Genomic DNA, 20,202 nt, shown 5'->3' with positions numbered 1-20,202 from the left:
GCTTAGTCTTGAGCAGGGTCACGGTGGGCACGGGTCTATCCTAGCAAGCATAGGGCCCACCCTGTCCTGCTAAGCCATTACCAGCTCATACTTATAGGGATGAATGTCATGATACACAAATTCAACAAACTTCACTGAGGTTGCTTGCATAATGTTAGCATGGAGCACATCTTCCTTCTCTCTTAAACATAGTTGCTGTGTTGGTGAGTTCAGCACTGTTTGTTCAGCTCATCAACACAAGTTTAGTGATTTCTGAAATACTGAGACTGATTATTTCAGCTAGGAGAAGGAACATTTGCCTCTAGAAATGTATTTTGTGGAGGCTTCTACCCATTACTGCTGAAAGCAATGGAAATCATACACAACGGACATGCAACGGACATACAAAAAGGACTACAAAATCCTTAACAGTAATCCAGCTCTGTCTAATTGGAATAAAGGTTTACATGGCATTTTAGAAATCAGGTTTCTGTGAATAATTGGATTTTTGAAGTGCATTTAAACACGCTGTCACTCACAGCGTGCTTGGGAAGCAGCTAAGGAGGTCACCCATCGGACGAGAGGTTGGGGTTGTGTTCTAATACCTTTCTTTCCTCCCTCCTTGCAGAATGGAAGACTGACAGCTATTCCACTGCAGACGTCTCTTCCATTGTCCACCCTACAGGACCCTAATGGCTGGAGGTTTGGACATATTTGACTGAAAAGATGTCTCTATCATCTTTGGAAAAAATGTAAGTAGTTCTTTTGTTTTATATTATACAGGTTCATGAATGTTCCCCAAAACATTTTCTTTGTCGGTTATTGCCTCTTACAGTGCTAAATGTTTGCTCATAGTTTCCACTAGCCTTAACAGGCTAATCTAATATGAATCTTTTTGTGCAGAGTGCCCCAGTCGTGCTGTGGTCAGCACTGCAACCTCAGCACTCTTACTAATACTATTTTTGAATATGATTAAGGAAGTAAGCAAAGAACAGAGCAAGTAGTGAAAAGTTTTGAAACAGGCGTCTTGAACACCCACCATGTCTTGGCCCTTCAAACCTCAGTTTATTATCCAAAAGTGAGTTGCAGCTTCAGAAGCATATTGTATATCATTTGACATTGTTTTGATAGAACCCGTAGAAGAAGTGAGAGCAGGTAGAAGGACTGACTGTCCCACATTTCAGTTACATTACAAATAATTACATGAAAAATAAAAAGACCACAGGGATGGCAGTGGGCAAGGTCTTCCTCCTGAATTCTGACTTTGTCAGACTGTATGAAATTGACTGCATACACCTTGGCAAAGAAGAAATGGGGTTTAGTCAGACTTTCAGAACATTTCAGTATTGTGGGCCATACCCTAAGAAAGTTGCTATTTAAGAATAAACCGAATCTCTTCAAGCGTGGCTCTGCATGTGATGATCTAAACATTAATGTAGATGGAGTTGCATAAACAGGCATTGAGAGAGATTTGAAGAGAGTAATAGGCACAATTTATAATTGATATTTTCTGCTGACCAGTAAAATCTGGCAATTTCTACAGAAAGTAATGTGCAGCAGAGTGGTCTAGTGGGTAGCCCTGCCCTGTCTTTGTTGAGTTGCAACATTTTGCTTGTGCTCACTTGCTTTCATTTCCTCATACATCACCAAGAAACATATTGTCAATGTAACTCTGGTGTGTAAATTTTACCCATATGAGTGAGCGTGAATATATCCTGGGATCCATCCATCCATTATCCAACCCACTATATCCTAACTACAGGGTCACGGGGGTCTGCTGGAGCCAGTCCCAACCAACAGAGGGCGCAAGGCAAGAACAAATCCCGGGCAGGGCGCCAGCCCACCGCAGGGTGCGAACACTCACACAAACACACACACCCACTAGGGACAATTTTGAATCGCCAATGCACCTAACCTGCATGTCTTTGGACTGTGGGAGGAAACCCACACAGACACAGGGAGAACATCCAAATTCCATGCAGGGAGGACCCGGGAAGCAAACCCGGGTCTCCTAACTGCGAGACAGCAGCGCTACCCAATGAGCCACAGCTCTGAAACACTGCAAAAAAGATGGAAAAGGACTGGGAAATGAGGAGTGACAAAATCAAGCTAGAAAAACTCTAAGATCAAAATAAATGACTAATCAAATAAATAAAAGAAATAAATATCAAAAATACCTGAGCTCAAAATCAAACCCAAAAATTGTACTCAATAAATACATAAAGTCCTGATTCCTTAAAAAAAAATCATCTTTAACTACAGCTTGTAATGACTGAATAACTGCACTGGTTTAAATAGAGTTGCAGTAATGACATCACATGGCATGACTTCTGGATGTTAGGGGTAGCAATGGGACATTTTTGTTAGCAACAGAGAAGTTCATTACACTAAAATTGTAGCATCACGACAAAACAGAAAATAATGGAAGATAACAGCAGAACATAATGACCAAAATAAGAAAGGAGTGCCAGACGTCTTGTAAGGTAACCAGCAAACAAACGTGCAGGGTAACAGTTCAACAATTTTTTTGAACTGATGAAAACAAAAAAAATGTGATTAATAAACATCACAAAGCTAAAGGTGTAAGAAAAATAAGGCTATGCCACATACATAACTAATGATTTTTTATCTGCAAGTCTGACTACTTGTGATGGGCTGGCACCCTGCCCTGGGGTTTGTTTTCTGCCTTGCGCCCTGTGTTGGCTGGGATTGGCTCCTGCAGACCCCCGTAACCCTGTAGTTAAGATATAGCGAGTTGGATAACAGATGGATGGATGGAAGTCTGACTGCTAAAATGCTAGCTCTTCTTCCATTATAGGTGTCAAAATCAATGGATTAAGAAATAAATTAATCCACAATTGCCCACAAATTGGACCCCTGATTGATGATCCCCACTTACAGACATGAAATTTTAACAATCTGAGAACCACAAAAACAACAAAGTGCTGCTTATTGCTAAAAACAAAAAAGGTTTAGCTGACAAGCATATAAAACTTCTACATACACCCTGGATAATAAGAACAGTAAAGACTGAAGACACAGGGTGAACTTTTTAGTCATGCCCAGTTGTTTTCATTGAGGTTATATAAATGGCATGTTAGAAGTACAGTGTGTTTAATTGTACAATTTATGTTTTCCTCACCTTCATATGTTGGCTCAGCTTGCATGGAGGCTCCTAGTTGGTTTGCTGAAAGAAAAATGGAAAGAAATTAAGGACATGAGAAGACATGCTGTGGAAACAGAACCTCCAATGGCCATGCTATACTGTACATCATGAAAAAGACATATATGGATCACAATCAAAGCTGCCTCTGTTACAAGATATTCTAAAGTCTGTCCAGAAAAGCATTACATCTTGCCTGAAGAAGGGGCCTGAGTTGCCTCGAAAGCTTGCATATTGTAATCTTTTTAGTTAGCCAATAAAAGGTGTCATTTTGCTTGGCTTTTCTCTACATTTAAGAAGATATTCCCCTGCAGTGTACGAATTGAGTAACTCACAATGTACTTGTGGATGCAACTGTCAGTTCAAAAGCCTGCTGGTAAATGCAGTTTTGTTTTCAGTTGAACAGACTGTAATATTGCTCACACTACTACTCTGTTAGCATTGCTGGGAAAGTTAATATGGCAATGTTATGGATTTTATTTGTAAAATGGGTATGTGGGATAAACGATACCCGAATCACACGCATTTTAGCCACGATAGAAAAAAAAAAGTAGCTTGCACTAAAATCAGTCAGTGCTAGCTTGGCTCACACCGCTGCATGTGAAGAAAACGTTATGTGTCTTGTCCTTTTGTTTCAGTCTGTATATAAAAATACGTGCAGTTATACCTTGTTAGCCACAGAGCTTGTTTGTTATGCATACTGTGGTGTGGTAATTGAGCCGTCTTTTTAACTATTTAATTGATTCACACCAGCACTGATCATTCTAACTCGTGTTTTACAGAGATGGATAGAGGAGTAGGTACAAAGAAGAAGTGACTGAGTGGTTATTTTCAGAGGTATTTATGGATTGATTTTGCATGTTACACCTTTCTAAAATTAATATAAACAAAGAATAACAAAAATAAGTCACCATTTATGTTTTCTACATTTTTTACTACTTTATGTAGTTATATTAAGAATGCAATTTTGTCTATTACTATCTGATATAAACTTAAGTTTGTGTTTAGACTGAGCAGTTCAGGAACTAAGATTAAGAACTGTCCCTGCAGTAGTGCAGTAGCACAGTCCAGAAGAGCAGCATCACTAGCAGTGAAACTCTCCAGAGCAACCACACAGGTCAGATCTGTGAAACCACAAATGTGCTCATCATTTGGCATGTAGAGAAAGGAGCTGCTTTTGTCCAAAGCTCTTCCAATGCAACACTCTTGTTCAGCTGTATGGTGTGTGTCATAGTCACATTCAAAAGTTCCCCCACCTTCCAAATTCCAATTTAACCCCTGGAACAGGGCAATAGTCCATCATGGGGTGGTCAGAGTCAATCCTGGAGACCCTTTGTGGCTTCAAATTTTTGTTCCAACCCCTTTCACAATCAGTGAGCCATTTTACCTGTAATTGGTCTCATTTTTTACCTGGTCTTTTATTTTCTCTTATTCTACATTCAAAAAAACACATCATTGAGAATTTGACATTTATTATGTAAGACATTTAGAAGAATTTGCTTAGATGCTTAAATCACCTGTTGTTTTCCTATTTTTTCCATGTAGTTTGCTCCCTTATTGTATCTTAATTGTGACAACTAACAACAAGCAGAACAGACACTTGGGCAAACAACAATGAATAATCATTTGTATATTTTTTCCATTATTTTATCCTAAATATGACAACTAACAACAAGTTAAAGTTAAGATAAAAATATAAATCTTCCCAATGCCTCATCTCACTTTTCACTGCTTATCCGAGACTGTGTCACAGGGGCTGCAACATTAGCAGTGAGGTGTCCCTTTCCCGAGCCTCATTTGGCAGCTCATACTGTGGGATCCAAGGCATTCCCAGGCCATCTTGGAGATGGCAGGCCCAGAGTCTTCTCCAGGGCACCAAAGGGCCTCTATATTTGTTCACTATTCAGGGAGTGGATGTAGTGGTGGTCCACTCCTACAAGTACTTGGGGATCCACATTAATGACAGATTAGACTGGCCACAGAACACCGAGAAACTATATAGGAAGGGGTAGAGCAGGCTCTTATTCCTTAGGAGACTCTGTTCCTTAATGTGGGAGGTGACATCCATCGCATCTTCTACAACTCTGTGACTGCCAGTGCCTTTTTCTATGTGCTGGGCTGGTAACATCACTTCAAGACAGGCCCACCGAATCGACAAGCTAATTAAAAGGGCAGGCTCAGTTATAGCACACACTCCCCCTACCCCAACCCCAAACCCCCTCCCCAAAGTTGTAGTGAAGGAAAGAATTTAAATAAAACTGACGCACAAACACTGAGGACTTTCAGACAACAAAGTATTAAGCAGAAGTGTGTCAAGAAACGCTACTGAGATTCCTTGATATGAACGGCAATACGTCTGCATAATGGCTCACTTTGACAGCCAAGTCAGATGTTTTCTTCCTTTTTAATTTTCTTGCTTTCTAGTCATTCCAGTTGGTATTCAGACCAAAGTGTGTATTTTATTTATGTATGCATGTATTTATTTAATGAGCTTATGCAGTGAAACGTCAAGCAAAATGGCACCTTTTAATGGCTAACTAAAAAGATTACAATATGCAAGCTTTCGAGGCAAGTCAGGGGCCTGAGTTGCCTCGAAAGCTTGCATATTGTAATCTGTTTTAGTTAGCCAATAAAAGGTGTCATTTTGCTGGACTTTTCACTATATTCATATTGGCTAACATGGTACAACACCCTAGTACTAAGAGCTTATGCAAAAAGCCAGATTTCCCCAGGGACTAATAAAGTTCTATATAGCCTTGGAAAGTGGCAAATGACAGCTTTCTTAACTAGGCTATGAGTCCAAACAAAAAGAGAAGTTGGGTGGAATAAAAACTTGCTGCCACAGTAGGTCGCCAGAGGCCTCATGTATAAACGGTGCATATGCACAGCAATGATGCGTAAGAACGTTTCCACGTTCAAATTACGATGTATAAAACCTAAACTTGGCGTAAAGCCACGCACATTTCCACGGTACCTCATACCCTGTTGTATGCAAGTTCTGCACTCGGTTTTGCAGATTGGCGGCATAAAGCGTCAAAGCAGTGCTACTGTTCCTGTGTGGTTACCCTTTATTTCTTAGATTATAAAGCCACATTCCTGATGCTGCTTTATAAATACTCTGAAACTAACCGCATATTGTTTATTAGTGTAATGCATCTGATTGTAATTAACCTGTAACAATATAATGGTCCAGGGAATAGCCATAGTATTCCAAATACCATAACTGCTTTAGCGTTGTTACTCTCACTGCTGCTCCCGTTAGGGGTCGCCACAGCGGATCATCTTTTTCCATATTACTCTCATTGCACCACTCGGAGTATTTATATCACTGTATCTGAGTGTGAATCACAGCAGCAGCTGATCAGAAAGAGAATTATCGGTATACAGCATGAAGCACACGCTGCCTCAGCCACGGCAAAACGTTTCAAAGCCTTTCCTGTGTGGACCTCGCGGTTCAGAAACAGTTTCATCCCAAGAACTATAAACGCACCCAATCAATTGCACCTTGTAGAACTGTTTGTACTTATAAGTTCAATTACCTCACTGTAAACTTGCACTACAGTTATAATATTACACAACCTGTGCCACTTTATAAAGCGCGTATTTACATATGATGACAATATCATTTTTAAGATGAAATGCAGCAAAATATGTTAATTATATTACACAGATAAAACTTTAACTTCATTTAAATAATCTGTATTATTAATAATTAAAAATGTGAGGCCACGGTGCCACAGCACTAGCAATTTCACGTATTGTTCCTGCCTCGCACTGTATATTTGCTGAGGCTGGCGCGACACTGGAAGGATAGACGGATAGAATAATTAAACACGTACTATGAAGATATTTCAATGTTCCTTAAAAGTTTTGAAGAATCGTCATTGTAAGCTTACAGATAGCTTAACGTCTATTACAGAGCTGATTGTGTGGTGATTGGGTATTTGGGGAAAGAAAAGGAAGGACAGGAATTGGAGGTTAGTACATTTAAAAGAGTCAGTACTGCTACTGTCTCATCTCTACTGTCTCATTTCATCGAAGGACGTGCATGACGCAGCAGCATCTTGTGTGAGACATGAACAATCACTGCGCTATCATGTTCTCATGTTTAATAACATGCTTTCATTCCAATCATCATGAAAATGATATCACGTATACATCTCAGTATTTTAATTATTCAGAGAGCTGTAATATCACGAATGTAATGGATTCTGTGTTCTGTCAGAGAAAGAGAAAGAACGGAAACACATAGTGATTCACACACATTAGAGCACATAGAAGATCAAAGACAAAACAAAGCATTTAACTTTCTACTTTAGTTACGATGGGATTTGAGAAACTAGTAAATTAAATGATTCTAAGATGAAGTTTATGATGTTTAATGACAAAATATACTACATGATTAAAGTGGAAATTTCGAGATTAAAGTTGAAATTTCGTGCTTTTTCCCCACTGTGTGCCTAGTTTTTTTTTCTCTGTACCCTAATAAGCTTTCATATGACACTCAGACGGTGGGCTACAACTCTTCTTTTGACAGCGACTTTGATATGTGACTTCTTTTTTATTTCCGGCACTGTGCAACTTAGTGAACTTGAGCTTTTGAGTTTCTCTGACACGCTGTGTCACTCGATCAACTTTCTTTTGTTGTTAAGACCACTGTTTAAATCAACAAATAGTATGTGTTTCCTTTACCTCCACTTAGTATTCGCTGAAATTCTTATATTTTCCCCCGTGCTTTTCCCATTGTCTTTTCACAGAACGCTGAGCTTAAGGGCTATTTATATTGATTTGCATATTCAAAGAGGCGTAATTCTGGGAGGAACTGGGGCGGGACCGCAGACACGTGCATGTGCGTTACTTTTCACATTGACCGGGATTTATGTAGCGGAAGAAGTGGAATGTAGTGGAAGTTGGAGTACGCACAGATTCCTGCATCTGGATTTTTCTGTGTGTAAGCACATTTTGGCTTTTGTGCTTATGTCATGTTATAGTGCGAATTCTGCAGACAACATTATGCATGAGGCCCCAGGACTGAGTTTCAAATCCACTACTCTAAGTGATAAAATTCAATTAAATATCATTTACTTAGTTTGTCTCCTAATAGTTCATTTTTTCTTTCAGTTTCAATTAAGCACACTATTCACTAATTACAAATAAAAATATAGTTAGAAAATAAAACAAACTGACATACAACTAAAACACACATTATATTAGTTAAACACAAACAGAAAAACACCATGCAACAATGTAACATTTTCAGGCCTTTTTAATCTAATTCACTTTAGTGCTAAGCCTGAGGCAAGAAGCAGCTCTACATGAGATGTCTGTTCCCTCAAGTGCGCATCTACTTCACACCCACATGGGTCAGCCTGGAACTGGCCCCTGTCTGGAATGGGAGGAGAACACCAGAGTACCTGGAAAACCCAACATGGGCACAGAGAGTACATGAAAAACAGCAACTTGAATCTAGGAGAACATGCAATTTAAACAGAAAAAAACACACACACACTCAGACTGTGGATGGATAGATAGATAGATAGATAGATAGATAGATAGATAGATAGATAGATAGATAGATAGATAGATAGATAGATAGATAGATAGATGGGATTCATTGCCTAATTAAACAAGCTGTTATTTGCTACTTTCAATGGTTAGACAGAACTTTTATTTGTCCTCAGGGGGAAATTTGACTTTTTACAAAAGAGCTTATTAAATAGATAGATAAATAAATTCACACACACCAGAATGACTTAAAGAGTAGAAAGTTAAAAATAATGAAAACTTCTGACTGGCAGTGAGACATTATACAGACGTATTGCTGCTGGTATAATGGAGCCAATGTAGTGTGTACGTGTGTGTATATTTACAGTGCAATTATGTATATACACTGTACACCGTATATACACATACACACACAGGAACACGCAGGGTGACAGAGTAGGTCCGTGGTCAGTGCTATTGATTCACATATCCAGTGTTTTGAGTTGTATTCTGTTTTAAGTCTTCTCGTATTCTCTCTGCGTTAGCATTGGTTTTCCATCAGGTACTCCAGTTTTCCTTGCAAAAACCCAAAGAGGTGCATATTAACTAGCAACTCTAAATTGACCTGTGAAAGGCGTGTATGTGAGAGGGCCAACAAAGAGTGGACAGTTTCTTGTCTTGTGGCTACTGAAGGATTAAGCAAGTTTGAAAATGAGTGACTATCACGCTGTTCTCTATTTAATATTAGTCAAAATTTTCATTTTTTTTTTCTTTTGCAAGAATCCTGATCAAATAAAATGCCCAGTATTAAAACAGAGTTTTACAGGAGACATAACTCAAAACATATGCAAAATGTATATATTTGTAAACATATTCACTAATAAACTGACCTGACCTGGATTAAATGAGTTTAAGAATGGATGGATGGATGGATGGATGAACGGACTATAGCAGTGCTTCCCAAACCTGGTCCTGGGGACCCTGTGTGGCTGCAGGTTTTTGTTCCAAGCAGCTTCTGTTTTTAATTGGACTCCTGGGCTAATTAAGTGAACTGTTACTTCACAAGTTCTGTGTTTTGGAAACAATATAGAAATTAGAAAAATAAGTTTGGTAAAAAAAAAAAAAAATGTAAATGTTCCAAGCAGTTATATTGGAATTTTTTTTCTTTTTAACAATATTTTCATTCTACTTTTCCAGGTGTTCTAATTGTTTAATTAATCCATTATTTACTAATGAGTGGGTCAGATGCTAAAGTAGTTGCAGCCTTTGATAATTTGGTGTCGTTTGCCAGCGTGTCTGCTCTGCTCATTTTTAATTGTCATTAATAAGATACAATGAAGGGGGAAAACTGCACAGAGAAAGGGCAAAATATAATAAAATCCACAAAAGAGAGTTAAGCATTTAAATCTATAGCAAAAGCAGAAATATTTCTAAATGTCTTATAAATCTAACCATCACACTGCTGTACTTTTCTGATTGTAGAATAAAAGAAACAAATACCAGCTAATGAAATGAGATCAGTGTTATCAAGTGTTGTCACTGGTTAGGAATCTGGCTAGAACAAAAACCTGCAGCCGCAGTGTGCCCCCAGGACCGAGTTTGAGTACCCCTGGACTATAATATTCTTAGACTATAAAGTAAATGTTGGTGTTTTAGTGATTAATAAGAAATGCAGCAGAAGTGACAGATGACAATTGACATTTAAATCCATTTATTATTATTATTATTATTATTAAAGCTGCTTAACTCAATTCAGGGATGTTGAGTTATTTTTATTGATAATATTATTTATGATATATTATTATGCATTCACTAACACCATAATATCATAATCATAATGACAATTTTATCTGTGAATCTGTTGAGTATTTATTATTTATGTGTTTTTCTTGAACCTCTGTAAAATTTTTATATCCCTTTGGGGGCAGATCATTATACAGTATAGCTACAGTATCCATCTATCTATCTATAAATATTATATATAATAATATAGGCTGTGCCAGTGTTTAAAGATATCACTAAGCCATCATTATTCTGTTTAGTTTCATTCTTTAAGCTTCACCTCAGTCCTCCTTCCCCATACAGAATAATTTTGCACAATATTATTTGCATCTTCTATTAATAAAAAAGTGTTCTTTATTTTAATACATTCTTGCTCATCGTGGTGCCAAAGACTGATGACATTTTGCATTTTGGTCAGACACGCACGTCGTCCATACACATGACAGTACTATTATACCAGCTGATCTTTCATTTATTGTGTGCTGTTGTTATTTTATTGCTGTCTGTGGTAGACATATAAGAGTGACTCTGAACTTTGCAGTTCATCTTAATACATTTCAAGGTTGCAGGAAACATGTTATAAAATATTTATATCTCATCTAATCTCCTATTTTATAATTAGCTATTTTCTTCAAACACACCAAACAACCTAAAAGAGTGGAATACTGTACAGAGCTGAGATGTAGTGAAAGTATTAAATCTCTACTTGCTGTTTCACACAGATCAGAGACATATTTGTGAACTTGCACAAGTTTATGGAAGTATTGTGCAATTCATTTGCAAAAAGAGAAGTTAGTGATAAAAAAAATAGTACTTTTTAATCTTTTCTTTAACCTTTGTAGTTACATTTTCTCACTGTACAGACAATTGTGACCCAAAATATTCTGCATACTGTGAAACAACAAGCAGAAGTGCTGAAGTCACAGCCTTCAAATTTACAAGAAAAAACAGCTTTTAAAATTCTCATTAACAAGAAGTATTTATTTTATATCCTTACCATATTCAGGCTCCTTCTCGGGTTCATGTTTAATTAATTTTGTTTTCTTTCTTTTAACGGGATAGCGCAGGTGAATGATAAGACCTCGGTGGGGTTTTTCATAATAAGAAATCATTTCTTTCAGATTTTTAAAGAATTTCTCCTCCAAACCAGAACATGTCTAGGGAAAAAAAGATAAGAATGCTTAAATGATTTGATGTTTTTAATATGCAACATCTGTCTTTTCAGATCACATTTTTGACCAAACACAGCTTGTGCAGACTACTGATATATTTTTAGCACAGTATACGGTCTAAGTTAGCAGTTTTAAAAGCTATTCTCATTTTTGTCTGGCTATGCTTTTGGTAAACATTTAGCATTAAAACTCTTTGAAACTCAGGCCACGTAGTATTTTTAAACTAAACACACACACAAAAAAAAAAAAAAAAGTTCAATGTTTAGCTGATGAGTGATGCAGGAAACATTTTAATTCTTCTTTCTTCTGCCTTTAGGGGTTGCCACAGCGGATTATCTTCTTCCATATCTTACACCCATCACCTGCATGTCCTCTCTAACCACATCCATAAACCTTTAATAATGGACAAAATTGCTACTTCTCAAAAGTGAGTTTTATACTAACAAAAATGTATTTCAATACTATAAAGTTAAACAAAAATAAGTAATGTTTATAATGAACAGTACTGCCTATTGCATTGGGAGTAATGTGTGTTTTCTAACGGGCATGGAAATATCAATGAAGAAGAGAATATTTTATTTCCCCCCAAAAAGTCTCTTTATTTTGCATTAGTTAAAGTTAGAGATCAATGGAATTCGTTTTTTTAAACACTTGCTTGTTTTACTTTAAGAAGTGTTAAACAGTAGATGGCAAAATGAAAATCAGAAATAACATAGTAGGGAATTAAATAAAAAATTGCCACTGTCATGCAGAACTAACTGTGATATGTCTGAATCTCATCCGTCTGAATGCACTCCCGTGTCTTACTTTAGTTTACTTTATACAAAGTTAAAAACAATCAGAGAACAGTTATGGTTTTAAGAAAAAATAACATACAGTATGTCACTTAAAGTGAAATGACATGTTCTGTAGCATATAAAGTGTAATTATTTAAATGTACACTTCTAGTAGAATATAAAGACCTTTCATCTCACATTAAACTGTTCTATTAATAATTCTTCCTCTGTCCTCTCACAAGTTTTCTTGGTCAGAGTTCTTTAACATGCAGTGATCAACAGCCGGTCAGGAATCTGAATGACTATCACTATGTACTATGTATGTAATATGGCAGTTATTTTAATACTGAGGATATACATCATAAACAGCATTATTCAATGTGTACACTTCAATAGATTACTGTACCACCGACTGTAACATTTACAAGCCATCCAGCACCATACATACACATATAAAAGATGATCAAAAAATCTTGAGCCTCAACCTGAAAGGGGTATTCTATGGTGCTAATTTTGCAAGCGACCTTGTATACATTTTTGTGGCCTCGGCAAGTGGCCATGTACGTGTGCTAAAACATGAATGTCAAGTTTTTATTACTTGTGGTTAATAGAGTTTGGTTTGGTCAACACGGAGGCCAACATTAAGCGTGCTGCAGGACAACTATCCTTCATATGCAGCATTTTAAAGATGGGGTGCAGACTTCTGTTGTGGCAGGACGTCTCTTGAAGACAATTCAGGGTCAGATAAGCGTCAAACGTTGACAACAGAATGTTGCCACTGTGGAATCATAATGAAGAACTGAAAGTGACATTAAATTAGACAAGGCAAGTTTTGAATCAGCTGAGTCCACCGTTCTATCTGTGCATGTTGATTCTTGAAATGAAGTGTCACCAACTCAATGTTTCAAAGAGAGTCTTAAGCTAATAAATTCATTCAGGATTGACTTTAAAATACTGCTTATGGTTTATAAAGCCTTAAATAAATCTCGCTCCATCTTATATATCGGAATGCCTGACACGTTATATTCCAAATCGTAACCTTAGATCTTCAAATGAGTGTCTCCTTATAATTCCAAAAGCTAAACTTAAAAGAAGTGGTGAGGCGGCCTTCTGCTGTTATGCACCTAAAATCTAGAATAGCCTGCCAATAGGAATTCGCCAGGCTGATACAGTAGAGCACTTTAAAACACTGCTGAAAACACATTACTTTAACATGGCCTTCTCATAGCTTCATCTTAATTTAATCCTGATACTATGTATATTCAATTCTTCATAATAACTATTCATGGTGGCTCTAAAATCCGTACTGACCCCTACTCTCTCTTCTGTTTCTTTTTCCGGTTTCTTTGTGGTGGCGGCCTGCCACCACCACCTACTCAAAGCATCATGATGCACCAACATTGATGGACTGAAAGCCAGAAGTCTACGTGACCATCATCATCATCAGGTCCTTCCATGAAAACCCTAAATACAAAGAGGACTGTTTGATTTATGTTAGGTAGATTGCCCAGAGGGGACTGGGTGTTCTCGTGGCCTGGAACCCCTACAGATTTTATTTTTTTCTCCAGCCTTTGGAGTTTTTTGTTTTTTCTGTCCACCCTGGCCATCGGACCTTACTCTTATTCTATGTTAATTAATGTTGACTTATGTTTATCTTTTATTGTGTCTTCTATTTCTCTATTCATTTTGTAAAGCACTTTGAGCTACATTTTTTTGTATGAATATGTGCTATATAAATAAATGTTGATTGATTGATTGATAAATTCAGGGTGGGGGAAACTAAAGAGGTGTTTTCATAACTGGGAATGAATCTTGGATATGATCCAGAGTCCAAACAATGGAAGCACGGGGATGATCTAACACCAAAGGAATTCAAGGTCGAAACCAGAACCAGCGAAATAAAGCGTGCAGTTTTTTTCTTCATGTTGAAGAGTAGTCTGTATTGAGCACCTGCCTCGATCCTGTAGCATACCTGTTCAATTTTTCACTGGTTTACTTCGCCATTTGTGGATGTTAATAAGAGAAAAGTGACCACTATCTACTTCTGCCACACAGTAGCCCCTCTGTTCACATGGAATAGTTTGCAAGGGCTGCTGTATGAAACTGTAAATTTGAAGAGATACCACACTAATTTCAATATTTATCTATAGTATATTATAAATAATCTGCAGTTTAGGCAAAACCATTCTTTTATTGTGCCTTGATACTGTATGAGAGCAGCATGACAAAGACATTGGAGGTTGCAATGTGTGATATTTAGCAAACAATGTAAATGACTCTCTAATGACTCTAAGTAAAACTGTGAGGTTACCATGTATGAAGTCTTTAACATTCTAAAATACTTATATAAATGTATATTTCACTATTTTTCAAAAATGATTACATTTGTTATACTGCCTTGTAAGTAAAATGAGAAACTCAGAATATGTAAAAATAAGTTATAATACATTTTATGATATTGATAAAATATTTATTTGAAACTAAGAAACACTAGCAAAATAAGGAAAACATATTGTGTTATGTACTGTTGTTTCAAATGTAAAACCCTTGAAAATTATGCTGCTAGATCATACCTTACATTATGATGCAATTTATTTATTACTACACATAAATTCATTAATAATGCACCTTTAAGGTCAAGTTCAAGTGTATCAGCATGTGTACGTATTACATTGGAATTCTTACTTGTGTGTCCCCTCAGAACAGTGACAGCAGACAACACCAACACACACAAATGTCTGCACTGTACAAGCTTTCTTAGACGCATATCAATAGGTCCATCAAACACTCATAAATCTGTCAGTGTGAATGGCTGCTGAGTAAAAACTGTTCCCGAATCTATTGATATGAGGGCTAGTGGTCCTGTGCCATTTACTAGACTGGTGGAAGAGGAAGGTAGCTGTGCAGAATGGCTGAGGTCTTTAATAAGACTGCTAGTCATGAACAAGATGGGAGCCGTATGCCAGTGCCGTTATTTATTGACTTCACCATCCTCTAGTGCTTTGCAGTCCTGGACTGAGCAGATGCCATATGAAGATGTAATGCAGTCAGTCAGAGTGGACAGACTCAGCTTCACCTACAGTATAGAAGTTGGTGAGCACAGATGGAGATAGCAGGCCTGTCACCTCATATCTGAGCAAGTGAAGACATTCTTCAATCTTGTAAGATGTGTTGTGCCCAAGTCAGGTTATCGAGTGATGTAAAGCTGACTTCTCCACTTCCAAATTAATATGAGAGAGGAAAAAAACAAAAAAACAGAAACTTACTTGCAAAGTATAATATCCAGAGTGGTTCTGGAGAATACGGTAAGTATATACAATTCTTTTCATGCTGAAAAAACAAACAAATACAATAAAAGTTATTCACAAATATGGAATATTGTATATTGTTTAAGTAAAAGTTACATAAATATCACATGTAGAGATGTAGTTCTCTAAGACTCCCAAAATGTGTGATGTCAGGCAACTATAGTACAGCAACTATTCAAACTTGTGTGCAACATGCTGTTTTTTTGATAAAGAAAATGCACTTTTATCTCATTTTTTAATCACTTTTTATCATAGTCTGTGAAACATTATCTTCATGACCAAAGTTCACAGAAACACAAATGACTTTTTGTTACTCATCCAGCGTGCCAGTCAGCCACAGAGCTTATTGTCTAGTGTTACTGTCTATGAAAGGTTAGATTCAGTGTTAGGCATCGTGCACAAACACACAAACATCTCTCTGTTTTTATGTTATAAGGGAATGATTATTCACACAAATTATTTTTATATATAATTCTAAATACATTCAGATGAAAACAATAACATGATCTTTGAGGCAAATGGTAAATGAAAGAATGATGGTTTACCCACACAAGTCCATTAATGGTTATAGTTTATTTTTGTTATACTAATTCTATTAAATTACTTTATCATTTTTTCCATTATTTGATTTTTGTGTATGACAAAGTGGTGACGTTTAGAAGTTGCAGCTACATGGGCCTGAATTCTTTTGCCAGTCTGGTTACTGCCATTATGGAATTTCCATGTACTCTCCCAAAGATGTGTGTTTGTGTGAGTAAGCGGTGTCTCTAAACAGCCCCATTGTGTTAAAGTGTGTGTGTTGAGATAGTTTGACATGGCACGCAAGGCCTGTTCTTCTGCCGGGGTAGGCTCTGATTTTGTTTTCACCTGAATTGGTCAAAGCAACTTCAGGTTTGCACAGACAGACAAAAGTGGCTGCCATATTTACAACACGGTATAGAATATATTTAGAAAAAATATTTTAAATGACATTGCTTGTCATAATGAATATTAAGAAAAATATGTTCAAGAACTTTCCAACACACAAGTTACCAAGATGATGCTTTATACTTCAGCTTCTTATCATAAAGAAGCCAGGATCTTTCTGTTTTATAAGGAAATGATTCCAAGAGAGTCATGTCACTGCATTGTGGTCAGAACTTGGCACATGAAGTGCCCTAAAACTCAGTGCTGAAAATGACTGAGATTATAAAACACTGTCATGTAGTACTAGAGTGTTGGCCATTATGAATGTAGGTAAGTTGACTTCTTAACACACAATCAGAAATCGTTCTTTGTTAAGTGGTCCGTTTACATAAAGCTCAATTGGTTTTATTGAGGTTTAATTATAATATAAGGGTAATAATTAGCGGTTTTATCAAAAATAAAATGGAATAGTGTAACAATTGTAGAATAGGAGATAAAGGCATGTTTTGACATTAAAAAAATAGAAAAAGTAGTTAGAAGTTACACATAAAAGTTATTGTTATGTTTATATGACTATAAGGCAGGCAGTGTGGCATAGTTGTTAAGATTTGGGACTTCAACCCCTAAGGTTATGGGTTCAGATCCCGCTACTTACACTGTGTGACCCTGAGCAAGTCATTTGACCTGCCTGTGCTCCAATTGGAAGACCAAAAAGAAATGTAACCACTTGTATCATAAATGATGTAAATTGACTTGGATAAAGGCATCATCCAAATAAGTAAATGTAAATATATATATATGCAGTATATACTGTACGAAACATCTCCTTCACAGGACATAACCACACTCGCCTGTATTCAGTATATTTAGAGTGAAAAATACGCCTAACTTGTACATCTAAGAGGAAACTGAAGGACCTGGAGAAAAACCATGAAAGGCAAAGAATATACAAAATGGACACACAGAGTGACAGAGTTGGGAGATGAAATGCTACTGCGCCACAGGCCCCGGGAACTGGGTTTGGAGTCCAGTCACTATCTGTGTGAATGTGGCTCTTCCTCTGTGTTTCTGTGTGTGTGATCATTAGGTTCTTTAATGTTCTCATAACACAATGAAGATGTGTGTTATGCAAATTTGTGACCCAAAAGTGCCCCCCACTCTTAAAAGTACTGGTTCTCTAATGATTCTTTACTGAGTTATCTGGTTTCTCATAGTACCATTGCTTGACAAAGCACCGTTTTATTCTAGGAAGGGTTGTTTGCATATGATGTTGGTTCTTTGTGCTTTGAAAAAACTGCTAGTATGTAGAAGAAACTTGAAATCTTTAATGTACAGTAGGCTGCCTAGCAAGACGCTAACAGGTTAAGAAAACCTGGACATAGCTTGTGTCATTGTATGCAGAGTCCTTTCAAATCATGAGATTTCCCAGATCTGTTACCCTCTATTTAATGTATGGATCTAAGTAAAGGATCTTTCTGCAACCTTCATGTGGATAGATCTTTTGGGAACCAAGAATGGTTCCTCTGTGGCATCACTCCAAAGAACCACTCTGTCACCTTTTATTTTTAAGAACGCAGTATGTCCATGTGGGCTTGTGACCCCATGATAGAACAGTACCTTGTCCACGGTTTGCTTTTCCCTTGGACCAGATCCTGCAGGATTATTGCACACTAAGCTATGTAAAAGTGTGCTTTCAGGTGTTAGAAGTAATATCCAAATAGAATAAAAGGGCCAAATCCTTTAAAATCAAAGTCCTCCTCTTTCTTTTTAAGTAATCTTTATTATATAGTGTTACCTTTTTTGTTTTTTTGTATTATGATTTTGTGCAATTTGCAAATTGCCTGGAGGGGTACTCATTACAATAGGCAATATACAAAATGAAAACTGACCAACTTATGAATAGATAGTATGTGTAAAATGTATTGACATTTTTGCATTCATTTCTTTTTCTTAAGACATCGCATGTAAACAATAAATAATGTAAATAAAATAAATGATCACATATACAACATACAACATGGAATGTTGTTTTTATTCATGGTTGATATCTGAAAAATCCCTTTTTTGCATGTAACATCATAAATATCAAATGGAACAAAAAAGTAAATAAATACACAAAATACATTAAAAAGAACAAACATTAAAAAGTAACTCTATTAAATTACTTTTTAATTTATTAAGCAATGATATACCTATTCTTTTTTCTCAGTAGTTTTCTGTGAAATATTTCATTTTAGTGTTTAGCTATGCTTACAAAATCAATTATTCATACTCACAATACACAAAGACAAAGTGCTCCAGCAATTGTTTCACTGTCACGTATAAGATAGCAGCCATCCTTCCCTCTTTTTGAAAGTAAATCTTCACATGCTTTTTTGGAAATGCTTCCATGGTAAAAAGGATTATCCATGCTTGATTGGCTGTAGTTTGGCTTTTGCTTTGAGCCGTTCTAGGACAGTATATTAGTTCTGCCCTTTAAGCTATTAATATGTTAGCATGTGCACAGGAAACTGCTGAAATAAACTGGCCTGTCGGAGAGAACTCTGGTTAGCTTTGTGGCAAGATGAACATGACGTGATATGCAGCTTTTCAGATAAGGATATTTCATGTTTCATTCTCCTAGAGCTGTTGACGTTGGAGCGGCAACAGCTCTTACAACAACTTAGGAATTAGTTCAATTTATGATTGCATTTTCTTCAGGTTTTTTCTTTAACTGGACATTGTACTTACTGTTTAAAAGACAGATGTATGATGAAATAATAAGCATGACTTTTGAAAAGGACAAGGAAAAAGGTCAGGTGATACACAAGGTGCTAAAACATATTGCACACCATTTTGACAGTTTTACAATTTATCCCCAAAAGACAACTTTCCAGAAGGGCATCTATACAGAATAATTACTACATTTCAGGGGAATTCTGTCTTATAGGAATCCCTGCTGAGGCATGAGCCTGAAAGTATCAGCCATTGTAACCTCATTTTTGCTAATCAAGTGTTATTGCACATTGCTGCACTCCAGTAAGTTACCACAATAAAAGGCAAAAAGCACTGGAGGATAAATGTAAAGCTAAACGTGAATGTAAGTAAAAGAAGGTGCGAAGTAAGAGTGGCGTGAAATGCAATGAGTCCAAAATGAAAACAAGCAGCAAGAAAGCACAGAGTGGAGGGAAATGTCACTCAAAATGGTGACTGACAAACTAGGGTGGATAAACTGGTGTCATCATATGACAATTATCAGTGTTTGGGTGGAAAAAGGGATGTCTCTGAAGCGGATTATCTAGATGTAACAAATGAACTCTTTCAAGAGAGGTGTCGACAATCTCAGCAAGCCCCGATCTGTTTGCCTATCATGTACCATTCGTATTTTCCAAGTTCTTACTTATGTAATTGTAATGAATTACTGTTTTTAACTAATTTTAATAGCTAGATTGGGAACTTTATTTCAGTTCCTTTTCTCATTTCATAAGGTAATATTGATTTTGATTTTATACTAGTATTTGTCATTTTATATTAATACAGGGGTGCCCACATTTTTTCGGCTTGTGAGCTGCTTTTAAAATGACCAGGTCAAAATGATCTACCTGCATTAAAAATGTTACATATATATTATTATATATAAAATTTATATACAC

General features: G+C 36.7%; 1 protein-coding gene across 1 annotated transcript in view; it reads right to left on the bottom strand.

The window, feature by feature from the left end:
* si:ch73-264p11.1 (uncharacterized protein LOC100000923 homolog) overlaps positions 1-19,053 on the bottom strand; it is a 30,723-nt gene extending 11,670 nt beyond the window's left edge. Inside the window, exons 1-4 of the mRNA XM_039745519.1 lie at positions 18,847-19,053; positions 15,623-15,686; positions 11,406-11,565; positions 3,122-3,166 (exon numbers count right to left, since the gene is read on the bottom strand). Of these exons, the coding sequence (XP_039601453.1) occupies positions 3,122-3,166; positions 11,406-11,565; positions 15,623-15,686; positions 18,847-18,980 (403 nt within the window). The 5' untranslated portion in view covers positions 18,981-19,053. The remainder of the gene's footprint in view (positions 1-3,121; positions 3,167-11,405; positions 11,566-15,622; positions 15,687-18,846) is intronic.
* Between the last annotated feature and the right edge of the window lie 1,149 nt (positions 19,054-20,202).

This window comes from Polypterus senegalus, chromosome 2 (assembly GCF_016835505.1).
Source record: "Polypterus senegalus isolate Bchr_013 chromosome 2, ASM1683550v1, whole genome shotgun sequence".
NCBI classification, from domain to species: domain Eukaryota; kingdom Metazoa; phylum Chordata; class Cladistia; order Polypteriformes; family Polypteridae; genus Polypterus; species Polypterus senegalus.
The sequence above is the reverse complement of the archived record's forward strand: the minus strand, read 5'-3'. Positions and strand labels throughout refer to the sequence as shown.